This window comes from Brassica napus, chromosome C1 (assembly GCF_020379485.1).
Source record: "Brassica napus cultivar Da-Ae chromosome C1, Da-Ae, whole genome shotgun sequence".
In the NCBI taxonomy this organism is placed as follows: Eukaryota; Viridiplantae; Streptophyta; class Magnoliopsida; order Brassicales; family Brassicaceae; genus Brassica; species Brassica napus.
In genome coordinates this window covers 5,233,104-5,249,781 of record NC_063444.1, presented here as the reverse complement: position 1 = coordinate 5,249,781, position 16,678 = coordinate 5,233,104, and the positions used below count along the sequence as shown (strand labels likewise).

At 39.0% G+C, this 16,678-nt stretch overlaps 1 protein-coding gene, 1 long non-coding RNA gene and 1 pseudogene across 2 annotated transcripts; 1 reads left to right on the top strand and 2 right to left on the bottom strand.

Annotated features, from left to right (window-relative positions):
• Nucleotides 1-7,299: 7,299 nt before the first annotated feature.
• On the bottom strand, nucleotides 7,300-10,591 carry LOC125579745. Its single transcript, XM_048743583.1, has 6 exons — nucleotides 10,139-10,591; nucleotides 9,505-9,750; nucleotides 9,276-9,420; nucleotides 8,265-9,215; nucleotides 7,540-7,995; nucleotides 7,300-7,484 (listed from the first exon to the last, which is right to left on the bottom strand). The coding sequence occupies exons 1-6, from the start codon at nucleotides 10,589-10,591 to the stop codon at nucleotides 7,300-7,302; spliced, it is 2,436 nt and encodes an 811-aa protein (XP_048599540.1).
• A 2,552-nt stretch (nucleotides 10,592-13,143) lies between these two features.
• LOC125580609 lies at nucleotides 13,144-14,922 on the top strand (annotated as a pseudogene).
• Nucleotides 14,923-15,567: 645 nt separating this feature from the next.
• Nucleotides 15,568-16,038, bottom strand: LOC125580610. Its single transcript, XR_007318345.1, has 2 exons — nucleotides 15,984-16,038; nucleotides 15,568-15,885 (listed from the first exon to the last, which is right to left on the bottom strand). It is a non-coding gene; the product is annotated as an uncharacterized LOC125580610 (long non-coding RNA).
• Nucleotides 16,039-16,678: the final 640 nt, after the last annotated feature.

Here is a 16,678-nt window from a genome sequence, read left to right as displayed (position 1 = left end):
AGTTTTTTTTTGTATAACGTAGCTCAAGAGAGCACGTGTTGGTCCGTGAATCCATCTCCCTGACAGTGCCCTACCATCGTCATCGTCTCATCGCGTTCTATCTTTGTTCATTGAAACTAGTTCTGTCTAGTTGGGAATAGTATTGAGGACGAAGGATCAGACATAAACACCACTAGCAAGTAGCAAAAAAAGCGATCCAAATCCCTGCAATTTAACCCAGAGAAACTGATTTCACCACACGAAATTGCGTTTAAGACAGCTATTACAAAGTTCAGAGGACGAAGAAAGAAACCATACCAAGAAAACAGATGCTACTGCCGCAGCCGCGAGCTCAAACCTTGAGGCTACAGTTTTTCCTAGATGATGTAGCTTCATAGCTGCATCAATAATGTTGTGTAACATGTAAGTTAGAGAGAAAGAAAGAACAAATACAACACTTTGATCACTTCTTCAATCTATACCAGAACTGTGAATAAGAGTCCAATATGACCACCGGACTCCAAGGAAAAACTAATGTAAAGGGCACGTGTCCATCTTAGAGGTTGAAGCTCATTGCTTAAAAACGAGAATTACACAATCCAACTGTCTAGTAATGAACTAAACCGATCATTTTACATTCTGTGAACCTACAAAAGTACTGATTCAGTAACTGACATGCCAGAGTCTTTACTTCGATACATCATGACAGGATATAGAACTCACACATGTTCAAAAGTTAAATAAATAAGTCACAACATAATTCATCAACTCCATGAGAATGCATTGTTACCAAACACTATATATATATAAGCAAATAGCAATGCTGATCAAGCTTTAAATACAATGAACACGTTACAAGAGGAGAGAGATCCAGGACTGAGAACGCCACAAGCTGATACCAATCAAGCAAATATAACATCAGTTGGGGTTCCGATCGGATCGAGTTTAGCTTACATGAAGAAGAAAGCGGTAATGACGAGGCCAATCGTCAGTGTGAACACCGATAAAGTCGGCTACATCGCCACCGCAATCAGACTCGCCGCCTTCTCGCCGGAACAACAAAAACGGAGATCCTAAGTGAAGAAGAGATCAATTTAGTATGGAGAACATTTGGACGGATCTAGAGTTACCATTAGTGTTTCTTTGACTGATGATGATGAATGATTCTTTTACACACACACGAGTCGATTCAGTTCAGTAAGCCCAAGATTTCTTTGAAAGGCCGTTGGGTAAGAAATGGCTTCACGAAAAAAAATCTATAAAAAAACACACACACACACACAGTATTTATTCATTGTTTCGTAGATATGAATGTTATTACATCTCTATATAAAAGAAAATACAAATCTTCAGGTAATAAGATTCTGAGTAAACATTCTAAAGAACAGATGAAAACATTATTTTGGGGATTACATAAGTTTAAAACAAAGGGAACTGCGCGTCGAGTATGACAAATGTAACAACGTGGTAAGAAACCCGGACTGGTTTGCATCGCTTTGATCCTCCAATTTATACATGTGACTATCCGTCCCGGCATAAAACGTGAAAAGTCGCCGAGAACACATTCAGTATGGAACGTGACACAGCAACTATCACATGTGTAGAACCAGATCATGGTATCTATTTGTTCCTCGCATATATCACACCAATATTCTCCTCCTCTCTTGTTTTTGTTGTAACATAAAAATATAAGATGTTCATCGTACCAGTGTTGTGTTGTTTTTGGCAAAGTAGCACATCTTTTATCTATTCCAAAGCTGCAGTCATCGCAACTAAACAATTGACAGTCCCGTTTATTGCAAGAAGCGCATTCCATATACGTGTTGTTATTGTAGTACAAGGTGCATGGATGACTTTCATGGATGATAGATTCAGAAAGCATGGCACACTTAACATCAATACTGAAGTATTGAAAGTCAGTATACTTGAAACCTTCAGAATATTTTTCACACAATTTACAATAACGCTTTATCTTGTCACAACATATTAAAGTTAATGGTTTGTCGTGATAAAAATGTCGTTTCTTTCTAGAAAGATTAGCGCATGTTTTATGGAGAATGAAATTGCATTGCACGCAGCTATAGAATGCTTGAGAATATATAGGTAAGACACATGCTTCACAACGAATGCTTCCACCGGATATGATACCTTCCTCGTTGAGTTGTAAATAATGTTCCTTGTGACTAAAATGACATATCAAGTTTTCATCTATTACCTTAAATGGTTCGATATCTTGAGGTTCTTCTGGTATCCCTTTCAGTTCTAACTTGTCCCATACATCATCTCGTATTGCACATTTAGAATGAATGACATAATTAGGACAAATCGAGCAAGAATATGCCCCATAAGACCAGTCAACGTTTTTGTGACAAAATCCGCATACCCAACTCTCAGGACTTAGATGAAGACGTCTAGAAAGGCGATGCTCGTGACGGTTGACGTTGATGATCTCTGGTAAGTCAATACAGATTTGATGGATCATGAAATAACATTGTTGGCATGAATAAGGACTCCGATCACCCGCCATCCCACAGGCATCACAGTCAAAAGATATTTTCCTTGGTGTAAGGCTGAGTTGATGTTCATGAGCCTTAGGAAATAAGACTGTAAGCGGTGGAGGATCCCTCACACAACTAACATCCACACTAAACTTACAGATTGAACAATGATAAAATTTCAATCCTAATTCTTCTCCACAAATAAGACATTTACCATCAGAGAAATGATGTTCTTCCTTGGTGAGGAATTTAAGGGGGTGTTTAGGGTGATATGGGTAGTCTATCTCTAAAGCAAGCATAGAACACCCGATTTCGAATTCCAATCTACATGGAGAACATCTGTAACGATAACTACCCTGAATTTCCTCTCCACAAAAATCACATTTGAAATCAGAAAGATCCTTTGCGATAACAAGAGAGTGTTCATGGGCTTTGGGATATTCAATAACATTTGGTGGTGGATTTTTGGCACAAGCCGTATGAACAACGAAATCACATATAGAGCATTGGTAATATTTACTATTATACAAATATACTCCACATAACTTACAATTTTTCGGTCCGCGCCTCTTAAAAACGAGAGAGAGAGGATGTGCATGATGAGATGGGTGGTGGATCTCTAAGATTGCCTCTGCACATTCTTTGTGAAAGGAAATAGCACACTCATAGCAACGATAACCGTCTTTGACGTAACCACCTCTCCGAGGGCAACCCTTGCAACGGCTAACCCAAGGCGTAGGGTACAAAGGGTGTTTGTGAGTTGGTAATTTTATTCTAATCATTGTGATGAATGATTGTAATAATATCGAGCATGTTTATTTGTGTATATATATACACCAACTTAGCTTATACATTAAATATTCTAATTTTATGCAACAAGTAAAAGATTCTTGATCATAAGCAAACAGCAAGAAAAGAACAGATCCTAAACCCATGCATAGTTTTTTCCTCGAACATAAGCGATCCTTTGCTTTATTGGATAGGAAAACACTTTTCTTTTTCGTTTGGTTTACATATAATTTTATGAAACTATCTTTGTGCTCGGATAGACTAAAGAAAATTAAAACGTGATTTTCTATTACCCCTAAACTAAGGGGGCTGGTATTGAATACAGAATTTGAATGGAATTACAATTAAGTCAGTTAATTAAAGTTCGAGTGTATTTCTATGAAATTGGATGATTCCACTAAAATGCACTTGGATTTAGCTGTACTTATTTGGCAGTTAAGAAGAGGAATTTTTTTACGAATACATCAGAAACTGCTTTGAGTCATCTTCAACCTATTGATGTTGTCTCCTATTTTCAGATTTTTCAAAACGCGAACTGTTTTTGCTTATCTCAAGTAAATCAAATCTATTGTTAGTATAACACAAAACATGACCATTTTGGACTTCTCCATCTTGGTAATAATTACTATTTGGACATGGATTCTAATGCCTAGGAGTTTTTGCAGACACTTTCTATTAGTGTGTTCTTTCTGTCTTCGGTCATATCTCAAGTTCGCTATCAACGGCTGAGAAGGTGAGAGTGCTCTAGTTATTATACAGTTGAATTCCTTCAAAGTATTAAGCAAAAGCTGTGTATTTTGTTTACTCTTATTTCAGATACAAAAGGCTATTAAAATCTCAGAAAAGTGAATTCTAACAAAGTCAATGGATCTCACTACTCGTCGTTTTTGGTTTGGTATCGCTACCGCAATTGAATAACATGTGATTTTAGTGCATTTCAAATTTCATATAACAAATACCCAATCCAATAACAATGAAATTTACTTTAAATTTGAATTCCATTAAATTCCACTAAATTCATTAGTTCAATAACACCTCTTAAAGTCTTTGACAAGAAAAAACAAAAAAAAAAAAACCATTAAAATCATTACGATCCCCTTACCTAAGAAAACATAACCTCTTATATTGATGGACTGCATTGATAAATCAAAGAGTGATACCATAATTCAGCTGGAGTAAGAGCTGTGATAACGAATAAACTAGACCAAAGTATAATGTATTAAATTGAGATTAGGAGGGTCTAAGGAACTAGTAAGTTTGGGGGATGTGGAGGGGTCGTGGACGAGTAATTTGGGAATGAAGCATCGCCACAGGTTAAGGATGGTATAAATCATGAGATACTCCAATTCTATAGCGAGGTGAAAGATATATGTTTTCCTTATATCAATCTTCTGAGTTTCTTGGCAACATATATATAATTCTTAAACATTGTACAGCATATCAAATTAATAAGAAAATAGATCCAAACATGTAATTTAGTAGTTTGTTTTAAGAAAATAGATTCAAACGACTCAAACCTAAATGAATCTTTTCTTCTTTTATTTCCCGACTTACTTGGCATCGATATTATTTTCGTGAAACAAGAGAGAATGAATTTGCAAATAATTTCTCCTTTTTATTTCTTCCGTTTTTCTCGAACTAATAGTTTTTTTTTGTTGGTATAACGCACCTGAAGAGAGCATGTGTTGGTTTGTGAATCCATCTCTCTCGGAATGCCCTACTGATATATAGTGTTTTTGGCACCATTGTATATATGTTTTCTAACTTGTTTTAAATGTTTTATCGAGTTAGTCAAGTCCTTTTCGAGTCATTTCAGGCCTAGAGTAGGCTAAAGAGTTGAAGGAAGAAGCATGAAGAAAGGAGCAAGAATTGGAGTCTTCCCCGTGGAACAGTCATGCGGAGCAGTCTGGCGGTTGATCCCACTAGGAGCAGCCAGGCGATTGTTCCCGACATTTATAGAAGTTTTCATATCTTTCAAAGATTTTCCCTAATCACTCACTCCCTCCTCTAAAGTCGATGGCGCCTCCATATAAAAAGCCATCCCTATCTTTATTTCTTTTACGCTAGTTTTGCAAAAAGACTAAGACTCATTATTGGATTTTGTTATTGTAAGGGAGACGGCTCCTCTTCTCACCGAGAAGATCATCCTGAACCCTATTGATTTCTCTTTGGAATTATATGCAATATCATTCAGTTATTATGTCTAGTTCATCTTGTTTAATGGTTGAGTAGTCGGATAGCTTGTCTAGGGTTCTTGGGTGTTGGTCGTAAAAGCTAAACATAAATAAGCGATCATACTGTGTCTTTATTCATCCATGTTCTTAACGCTAACTTTAACCTGATCACTTACTGCTAGATCTTAGGTTTAATCTGCTCATTAACCGTGTAGTAAATAGCTTGATATTGGGTGAATGAGCCGAGTGTCTATAGTCAGCAAAAGTAGATATTAGGTGCTCGGTGAACCTAGCGGACTTGATCTCTATTGTTTGTAGTCGATCCTCGATCCAAACGAGAGTTTAGGTGTCAAGGTCAAACCGCAAAAGGGGGCAGCACCACGATAGTGAGCTGTTTTACTCGAGTGATCCGTGTTCTAGATTGTGCTACATTGCGCTTGAATAAATGTTTGGTTTAGCATCAACACCCGATGAGAAACCTTAGACTGGCTTTTTTAATATTGAATTTACTTTTTGCAATCATTTACTTTCCTTGCACGTCACCACCTAAATCAAAACCCCACCTTTAGTTTTAGCTAAGTTGAAAACTCATAAGAATAAAGTGTAGACTGGTCATTTGGATTAAATCTTAAATACTATAATTACCACTGTTAACTTGACGGTAGGAAATGTTCAGTTTTATTGTATCACCTACCATCGTCATCGCATTCTATCTTAATTTTACCAATTTGCCACTTCCAAGAAACTTCTTATCCTCTTTTAGAAACTTGTTTTTTCCTCTAAAGCAGTCTAAATCAGTATTAAAAATATGAGTAACTAGATATTAAGAATAATTTCGAATGTTAATTAAAGAGTACAAGACACACCAACCATGCTTCCTTACCGCGTAAATCTTTAAATAATGAAAAATAAAACTTTTATATATCCATCTAATCTTTCGACTTGGGCATTAATTTCATATACTCGATTTTCTTGTGTATATGTTTTAAATTTTAAGCAAATATATACAATCAGACAAGTCCTAAAAATTCAACCAACATATACCTATATAATAAAATTAAGCTACAAAATTAAGTAACATTAAAACCAAAAACAAATAAATTAAAATAAAATGTTTAGAGCACGTTTATCGGAGGGTTATAAAACGGGTTTTAACGCGTGGGTCCCACCCGAGAGACAAAAATCGGTAACAAAAGATATGAAATAAGGATCGATAATCCGTGGGTTATTGCATTTTTCGCGGGCCCCACCATCGATACGTGGCGGCCCGCGATTCGCTCGTTTTTTAATTAATTTTTTTTTTTTAAATCAGATAAGACAAAAAAAATAAAAATTTAGAAACCCATTTTGGGTTTTACCCGATAAACATGGTCTTATATAAGTTTCTCTGACTAAATTTGACTTTTTGACATTTACATTTGTTTTTTTTTTGAAAAAAGGTTTTCTATTAAAATGCATTAAAAAAAAGATACAGGCTTTTGGGCCTCAGTTAGTTTTATGGATACTACAAGAGCTCCACATAATAACCCAACTTAGTTTTAAACCTAATAATTAGAAGCCCAACCGTAATGATAATGTGAAGGAGCCAGTGAGGAGTCATGCAGTTGACGGAGATCAACCCGATCATCGAAACCACAATTGAATCATGGATGAAGAAGTAGCTGGGTTCTGAGATCGCAGATTAGAGCATCTGTTGCGAACGGTGAGGTCTAGGGTCGTGAGAAGTGATTGCGGAGACCTGAAGCTTCTTCTATATAATCTTGAGTTGCGTTCTGTCCACAACAGATAAATCACACATTGCCAAGCAATCAGAAGAAGTTTTTTGTGAGGCTTTGGTAGACGCAAGTTGATGAGGTAATCTATGGTGCTCTGATAATCTCTTGGTGTGTTGACTTGACATCTAGTTGTAGTTGCTGACCAAATTTCCCAACTATAGGGACATAAGAAGAAGAGGTGATCGTGCGATTCCGGCGCAGCATTGCAGAGTAAACAAGCAGGATCCGTAGTGAGCCCCCAATTGAGTAATCGGTCTCTAGTTGGACATCTGTTAAGAACAAAGAGCCAAGAGAGGAAGTTATGTTTAGGAATTCCACCTTTACACCAGATAATATCAAACCAAGGCACCAGAGGAGCGTGATGCTTCAGCTGTTTGTATATAGCACTGGTGCTGTAATCTTTCCAGACCACCCCGTCTACCTCCCATTCGTAAGTGTCTTCTTCTTCAGTAAGAAAGATTCCTGTGAGATAAGTCTGGAATATAACCAGATTGTCCGTTCTCAGTGATCTGATATTCCAGTTGCCATTTGCGTTGATGTCCTTTACCATCGCATTTGCAGGGACACCCATTCTTCTAGATATCACCGGTGAGAGGAAAGCTTCTAGACTACCAAAGGGAATCCAATTGTCTGTCCAAAAGCGGGTTCTCGCTCCATTTCCAAGCTTGACTTTCACCACAGGGTAGGCAATGTCTCTGATTCGTAGTAGCTTATTAGCCAACCAAGAATGTTTCTGACTTGGTTTCTTGGTCCAGAAATTGCTTAATGACCCATCAAGCACTTACTTTTTGTACCAAGCCACCCAAAGAGAGCCAGAGTTACAGAATAGGATCCAGATTAGTTTGAGAATGCACGCCTTGTTCCAAGCCACCAGGTCCCTACAGTTCAAACCGCCTTCCTTTTTGCCAAAGTAATTGTTTCCCAAGAAACTCTAGCCGTATGATTTCCATCTGATTTTCTTTTCCAAAGATAGGCTCCGCATATTGCATTGATTTTCTTAGTGCAGGCTTTCGGAATAACAAATGTGGTGCACCAGAAGTTCGTGATACCTGCAATGACCGTGTTCACCAGAAGTAGTCTCCCTGCAAACGAGAGTGACTGGGCGCTCCAGGTATTAACCTTACTCTTTACTTGGTTTAGAAGGGGTTCACAGTTAAGTAGGGAAAGTTTTTTAGAGTTTAGTGGGACACCTAGGTAACAGATAGGTAGGGAACCATGAGTTAGGCCAGTAGAAGAACTGATCATGTTTATCTCATGGGATGAAAGGCCAGAGGAGTAAAATGCTGTTTTCTGGATGCTTACTGCTAGTCCTGATTTAGACTTGAACTGTTCGAGGATCTCCAGGACTCCTTTAACCGAGATTTCAGCTCCATCTGTGAAGATAAGCAAGTCGCTAGAGAAGCACAGATGCATTAATTTTGTAGGAGCGCATTTATCATGATAACTGAACCTTCCTTCTTCAGCTCCCTTGTCCAGAAACATAGAGAGGCAGTTCATAGCTATTACAAAAAGGTACGGACTGAGAGGGTCTCCTTGACGGAGGCCTCTCTTCCCTTTGAAATAGCCATGAACTTGTCCATTGTAGCCCACGGTAAATGAGGTTGTAGTGATGGACGCTTCAACCAGTCTGATATATGATGGGGGCACTCCTATTCCTGATAAGCAGTTTAACACAAAGGTCCAGCTGATAGTGTCAAAGGCTTTCACGATATCAACCTTGATAACTACTTTCTTCGGCCCCACTGATTTGTGATATCCATTTACCAGCTCTGTTGCAGGGACTGTGTTCTCCACCAGAAGCCGTCCTTTCACAAATGCCGTCTGATTAGGGAGAATAAGATCAGGCAGCAGCGGCTTTAGCTTGGAAACTAATATTTTAGAGACAGCTTTGTATAGAGTTGAACAGCATGAGATTGGCATGTAGTCTCCAACTGCCGAAGCTCCTGGATGTTTAGGTACCATAGTGAGGATTGTTGAGTTCACTGCAGATGACATGAAACCTGTGAGAAAGAAGCGTTAGATTGAGCAGACAACCTCTTCACCTAAAATACTCCAAGCACCCTTAAAGAAGCCTGAGGTCAACCCATCTGGACCTGACGACTTGTTTGGATTGAGTTTCAGGATCGTTTTTGTAATAGTAGGAGCATCTGGGATAGATGACAAGGACAAGCAGGCTTCAGGTGAGCATCGATATGGGATGAGCGACTGAAACCAGGAGACAGAAACTAGACAGAAAGGCAGAACATCAGGGGCCAAAATTGATTTGAAATTATTAACTGCATGAATTGCCATTTCTTCCGGATCAGTTATAAGAGAGCCATTCGAGAGAAGGAATGATCTGATGGTGTTAATGGCAGCGCAAACTACGGCCACACGGTGGAAGTAGGAGGTTTTGAAGTCACCTTCCTTTAGCCAGTTAATTCGAGATCGCTGTCTGAAGTATGCTTCTTCGATTCCTTGCAGAAACATCCATTTATCGTGCAATGTTTTCTCCTCTTCAAAGTTGACCGCAGTTGGGTCCTGCAGAGCTCTTACCTGCACATCCTTAAACAAACAGTTAGCAGAAATCACTCTCTCTTGAATTTTTGAAAAGTTATTCTCTATTTAGATTTTTAAGTACACTCTTTAGTGATTTGAGTTTCCAGCTGAGATCCGCAAGAGTTGATGAAAAGATTCCGGCAAGAATCCAGGCGTCATTCACAGTGGTTAGGAACAGAGGGTGTTGGGTTAGGTAATTGAAGAATTTGAAAGGTTTGGTACCCGCAATTGGGAGGGGAGTTTGGAGGTTGTGAGAATTTTGGGGGAAGAAATATTGCAGAGCTGCTTGGAAAGGCAGAGATCCACTCATAGTTAACCAAGGCACAGTCTAGTTTTTTGGTGATGAGGGAGACTGGCTGTTTATTAGACCATGTATTGAAGATACCCTGGTAACGAAGGAGACTGGCTGTTTATTAGACCATGTATTGAAGATACCCTGGTAACGAAGATCAAAAAGACCCAGCTGCAAGAGAGTGTCTCTGAAGTGTATCATGCTTGATGAGAGCGCTTGGACAGTAGGAGATGAATGTTCAGATGGGTGGGTGATTTGATTAAAATATCCCGCTACAAGCCAAGGTTTCAGATGCAAAGATAGTTGATGCTGGGTATTTATCAACTCAGCCCAAAGATCAATCCTTTCCTCAGCTAGGTTGGACGCATAGATAGAAGTAATGGTAATAGGGGGATGATTAGGTAGAGTAACCTCAGTGGTGAGAGACTGGCGGGATTGCGACACGAATTTAACAGAAGCTAGGTGTCTCCATAAGAAAATAATCCTTCCATCAGGATCAGATTGATGGTTGGATAAGAACTGCCATCGAGGAAAGACTTTCGACATTATTGGGTTGAGCATAGGTTCTTTAATATGTGTTTCCAAAACAGCACCAAAATGAGGCTTATTATAGTTTAGCCATTGAGCAAAAGGGGTGTGCTTATCTGCTTCATTTAGTCCGCGGACATTCCAAAAAAATGTTTGTGTACACATATTAAAGGGTTGTGGAAGGAGTGCCACCGGGTGGTGGGTCCTTTGGGTGGGTAATAGAGGGGTCAGATAGATTTGATGGTTGGCTGATAGGACGGGTTGGTTTTTTGTGGCCGGGGAAAAGGAGGGGAGGGCGAGAAGGTACAGTAAATTGAGGAGGCAAGGTGATGGAAGGGGCGTTAAAAGCCGCAGCTTGTTTAGTGGTAATGTAGGAACCAAAAGTTGGGGCATATGTGGCAGGAATGCCGAAGACAAGTGAAGCTTTGTGGAAGAGGAGGAGAACTGGATAGTTTGGTTAGCTTCAGGAGAGGAAGGGGACAATACAGAGAAGGGGTTTGAGGAGATGGGAATAGAGGCTAAAGGTCATGGGCGGTGATAAGGGGAGGAAGAGACTGGGTGTCAATGGACATGTCAACAGCAGGAACAGTTTCATCGAGATGAGTTACCTCTTCATCATGATCAGGCAGGTCCGGGACAGAGAAACCCATAGCTGTTAAGCTAGGCTCAGCTTGTTCAGTCATAGTAGCATCAAGGGATTCATCAGAGTCAGGAGGATCAGGAACAGCTACCTGCGTACCGCTTTGATGCTCCGAAGAGACCTCTTGTTCACTAGGATTAGCAGGGTAGATGCAGTCTTTTTCACATGTTCAATTCGACTGCATTGAGTGCAAAATGGAGGAACCCATGGATACATTATTTCTATTGGAATTGTCTCTTCGTTCTGTCGCAGAAGTTCACCAGATGAAGGCAGAGGCTTAGTGAGATCAGCTTCAACTTTCACATGAGCTATATTGAGATCAGTGAGGTTCTTGGTGTAGTCATCAGTTTCAATAGGCTCACCAACTAATCTTGCTGCTAGGCTGAGGCCTTCTTTGGTTCGGAGATCAAACGGAACACCTGAGAGATAAGCCCATAGGGGGATAGACTTTATCTCTTGGATGACAGAAGTAGTAGATGATCCCCATTGTGAGACATGGAACATCGAGGAGCCAACATACCACAATCGCTTTTCCAGAGCTTTAGTTCTGATAAATTCATTGGGAATACAGACAAGGAAAGACCTCTTCAAGGGTTGCATGTAAATTTCCAGTTTCACACCTTTTCCCCACATGAAGTTCAGAACACTTTGAATTGATCCATAATCAGGTATTTTGCCAAGGAATGTTCCAATCAAGTACTCTTTGTGAAGCTCTGCTCCTCTCTGGAACACCACATCAGGGACTGCAACACGAGGTTTCCCCTCTGGAGAGATAGATGTAGGAGCTAGTCTATTGAGAGATCTATCAACTGAGAGCTATGTTTTCTGCGCCCAAGTCTTAGGAAGACCAGAGGGTAGTGGTTTCTTTTGGCGTTAGGGAAGGGAGGTTGTTGGGATCCAACTGGGGGAGTGGCTTTTGGGTTAGTAGTAACGGGGGGAGGGGTGTCAAGGATAGGTAGGTTAGAGGGAGAATCAATTGTTATAGTTCGGGAAGAAGCTGGATTAGTATGGAGGGGAGAGGAGGATTTTGGTGGGTGAATAGTGAAATTTTGGGGTTTTTGAACTGTTTCGGGTAGTGTTTTCCTCAGATCTGGATTTGAAACTATCATAATCTTTGGTAGTTGTTTCAGTAGTAGGTTTGGTGGGGTTTTCTAAGCCAAAAGGAGTCTTAATTGGAGTTTCTTGGCTCAAAATAGTAATGTCTGCTTTCTTCTTTGCAGGGAAGGCAGAAGTCAGAGAAGAAGCAGGGGAGGAAGAAGGAAGAGGGGGGAAGTGATGAGGGTGGCGTGGTCTGGCGGGTCAGGCGGGTCTGGGGGGGGTGATGAACCGGAGATTCACCAGGATTCAAGCCGGAATCACATCTCCTCTCGGGGAACCAGGGGTTCGCACGGGGAGAAGACATTTTTTGAAATCTTTTTTGTTAATTGACATTTACTTTTGTTTCGTAGATAAGATTCACTAAGCTTTTGAATTCAAACTTTGATGTTTCCTCGGTCTCTAATGTGTGTTAAACAACTTAAACTAACATTACTTTCGATTCTCAACAGTCAATACTCATAAGCTAAGATAATATAGCAATACATCTTTACAAATACAATATTGTTTCTAAACTAAAACCATAACATAATAAATGAATTGCTAAAAAATATTCCTCGGGTATCTTCGAGAAGACTTAATAGACCATTCATTATAACTAACATAATATTTTGCCAGATTTTAGAGGTAATATAACCGAATAACATATTGTTAGTGCACTGCTGTGCATATAGAATCTAAGGCCATGATTATCTAGGTTTTTAAGGGGTTTTTAAAGTAAATGAATCATTTAATTAAATGAAAACTAAATTAATTTTAGATAATCGATCCTTAAGAAAGGATTTTGGTGACCGATCCTTAGTGTGGTTTTATACCACGTGTCATCCAAACAAGATATGTCTTTTATTTTTATTTTTTCTTTCTTTTCTCTATTCTTCTCCGCCGGAGACAAGACGCAGCTCTTCCACTTCCAAGCGTCTATGTTCTTCTTCCTCATCCTCTGAACCGTCTTCTTCGTCTACATGCCCCACCAAGCGATCTAAGGTCAAGATCGATGCCGCTATTGAATCTGTACGTTAGATCCGATTGAGAATCAAGGACCGGTTTCGGATTCAGGATCGGAATCCGGAGAGCCGGAGCTTGGATCCTCTGATCCGTAAAAGCCTGTTGCAACCACTATGTATAAATTGCTATATACTCTATGTTAAGTGACCAAAGTTCAATCACTTGATGCAGAGAGAGTGTGACCAGAGACCAAACGAGGTTAGCTTTTTCATTGACAAGAGTAAGGTTCAAAAAGTGAAAAAGGACAAGCCCTTGCTTATCTCCTGAAGAAGCTCAACACTGAAGGGAAGCTTCCTCTTAATCAAAAGTAGGTTTGTATTGTATCAGTTTTTTTATATGCTTTGATTTGCTTACGCAGGTGAACTGTGTCTCTATCATGGATCATCTAACTACATGGAGAAAGAGGTTCAGTTTACAGGAATATTAAGTGATAAAGCTCAAGAAAATCCAGGTTGTCTCTAAAATTTTTGTTCATGTGACCATATCAGTAATTTTGAGAATCATTAATCCTCATTGCCGTGTGCTTGATTTTTTGTAGACTTTTTCAATTGGAATAGAGTTAAGCTTTGTTACTGTGATGGTGCTTCTTTCAGTGGAGATGGTTAGAATGAGGTTAGAATCATTACACTATTGAGTTAATAGAGGCTTTGTTTTTAGTTCTGTACATTTGAGCATCTTCTTAGCTTTTGTTTAAAACTTTTTTTACAGGCTGCACAGCTTCAGTTTAGAGGAGAGCGTATCTGAAGAGCAGCCATAGATGATTTAAAGGCCAATGGAATGAGATACGCCGGCCAGGTTTGACACTTAATCTTTTTTTAGTCTACACTTCGTGATCAAAGACTAAGAGTAGTTTCTTATGAACTGTTAATGTTGTGTCAGGCACTTCTCTCTGGATGCTCAGGTGGTGGTTTAGCAGCTATCCTACGTTACGATGAGTTCAGGAACTTGTTCCCTGGTTCCACCAAAGTCAAGTGCTTAAGTGACGCAGGCTTGTTCTTGGACAAGTTTTATTTCTCTCTAACTCCAAGTCTTTGTAAAAACTATTCCTGTGATTAACTGGTTTGGTTTCTGACAAACAATCAGGAACTTATACAATGGTATAGTAGAGTTTCAGAGTGTGAAAAACAACCTGCCTCGTCTGTGCACAAACCATCTTGATCCAACTTCGGTAGTACATTCTCTCTTCCTGATGATTGTTGCAAAATGAATCCAAGTCTTGTAGTAGTTTATGAAACTCCCTTTTTGTTCTTTGCAGTGTTTCTTCCCAGACAATCTGATCAGTCAGATGAAAACTCCACTTTTCATTGTCAACGCTGCATATGATACATGGCAGGTAAGGAGCATTACAATTGCTTAGGTATTGGTCCTTTGATGGTTATGCTCACATTACAAGTTTTGTTATAATCAGATACAAAGCAGCATAGCTCCAACATCAGCAGATCCTAGTGGGTTTTGGCATGACTGTAGACTCAACCATGGAAAGTGCACACCTGGTCAAATGCGGTTCTTGCAAGGTTTCAGGGATCAGATGCTGAGAGTAGTTAAGGGCTTCTCAATGTCTAGACAGAACGGTTTGTTCATAAACTCATGCTTTGCTCATTGCCAAACCTCGTCGAGCAAATCAACTTTATGGTTTAGCTTAGGTTTAAGTTTTTTTCTGGTTTTAGTTTTGTAAACCAATTTTAATTTATAAATAAAATTAATTTTAAATTTTAATAAAACAATGTTTAATATTTTTTTAAGAATCCTTAATTAAAAAACTCTCAATGGAGCATAAAAACTAAGTGTTTCTTAACTAAAGTTTTTAACTAATTTTATTATTAAACAAGTATTAAGAAACCAAAATGAGGTTATAGGGTTAAGAGCATGTTTATTGTAGATCTCTTAAATTGGATCTCTTAGCGTAATATAAGATACGGTCTCTAAGAGACGTCTCTTAATAAGAGATATAAGAAACGTCTCTTAATAAGAGATATAAGAGACGTCTCTTAGCTTTTTTTAGTTAAAAGTTAAGAGATCGTATCTTATATTACGATAAGAGATCCGACCTAAGAGACCTGCAATAAACATGCTCTAATGATCGTCTGATATAGTTATAACGCCTAAATCAAACATGTTTTTCTTTTGTCTTTACATGAGTTATTTTTGAAAAACTAAAAAAAAAAAAAAAAAAAGTCAAGTCACCGTCAAACCCATCCCCTCACCGCGTTCACACGCTTCCTTCGTCTCTGCAATCTTCTCTTCTCGGCAGACAAATAAACCTTTTTTTATATAAACGTCTGAAACCAGAACCATCGAAATTCAAACACTTGGGAGCTTTCAAGTTTGATTTCACATCTAAACATAAAGTCAAACACTTTTCAAACCCAAAAAAAAACATCCGTCAAAATCTGGATCCCCCTTTAATGGAAATATCTACTTTCAGGACATGGACTCTCCTCCTTCTGACTTCGGGTTCGAAGGTTTTGGTAACGACAATACTAAAAAACGACCAAGAAGAAGAAGCTGGAGATGTAAATGGTAGTAGTAATAAGCCTGCCTTTGGAGATATACTCGCAATCGCTTTCGCCGCCTAAAACAACAACATTAAAACGGAGATCGTAACGTAAGTGAAAAAAAAAGTGATCAAATTTGAGGTGATGGAGAACACTTGGACGGATCTGGAGTTACCATTTTTGAGGGCAAGAGAGATCTCTCCGTTATGCTTCGCTTCGATCCGAGGAACTATAAGGAAAACGATTTGAATCAGTTTCTTCGACTGACACGTGTCTCTCCCGTTGTGGACCGGACCGGTTTACACAAAATTTATGGGCCCGTTTTGTTTAGTTATTCGGTTCAGTAAGCCCAAGTGGTAAGAAATGGGTTCACGAAAAAATCTAAAAAAACCACACTATTTATTATTTATTCGATTCCATAGATATCAAAGGATTCATCATTTCCAAAAACCCTAGATACAAAGCTTCGTATCTATTGACAGGAACATGAGTGAGACCAAGGGTGGCCCGTACGGTGATCAGACCGGTGCCAAGTTCTGGCAAGTGATCTGCCGCGAGCACGGCTACGATCCAACTGTTCGTCACGATGACAGAACGGTGAAAATGAGGAAGGTGACGAAGAGTGACATAGAGATGATGGAGAAGAAAAGCAAACAAGACAAAGAAGATCATAGTTTGAATGTTTATATTGTGTTTCGGTTTTCTCCCTTTTGATTCTATTTCTCCTCCTCTGTGGCTTCTATTTATTAATGAAAGAAAAGATTGAAAGTTTAATCACAATCAATCTGCTTGTCTTGGAGGCACAAATAATATATACTTATGAAAGGATTACATTATGATTTAATACAAATCTTCACGTAATGAGGTTCT

What these genes read in the sequence shown, in the direction of transcription:
- LOC125579745 (XM_048743583.1), bottom strand. Translation starts at nt 10,591, where the DNA reads ATGTCGAAAGTCTTTCCTCGATGGCAGTTCTTATCCAACCATCAATCT. An exon ending in CAGTCTCCTTCGTTACCAGG is followed by an intron (nt 9,751 to 10,138) that starts GTATCTTCAATA and finishes AAGGATGTGCAG; the next exon opens with GTAAGAGCTCTGCAGGACCC. An exon ending in GGTGAACACGGTCATTGCAG is followed by an intron (nt 7,996 to 8,264) that starts GTATCACGAACT and finishes ACAAAAAGTAAG; the next exon opens with TGCTTGATGGGTCATTAAGC.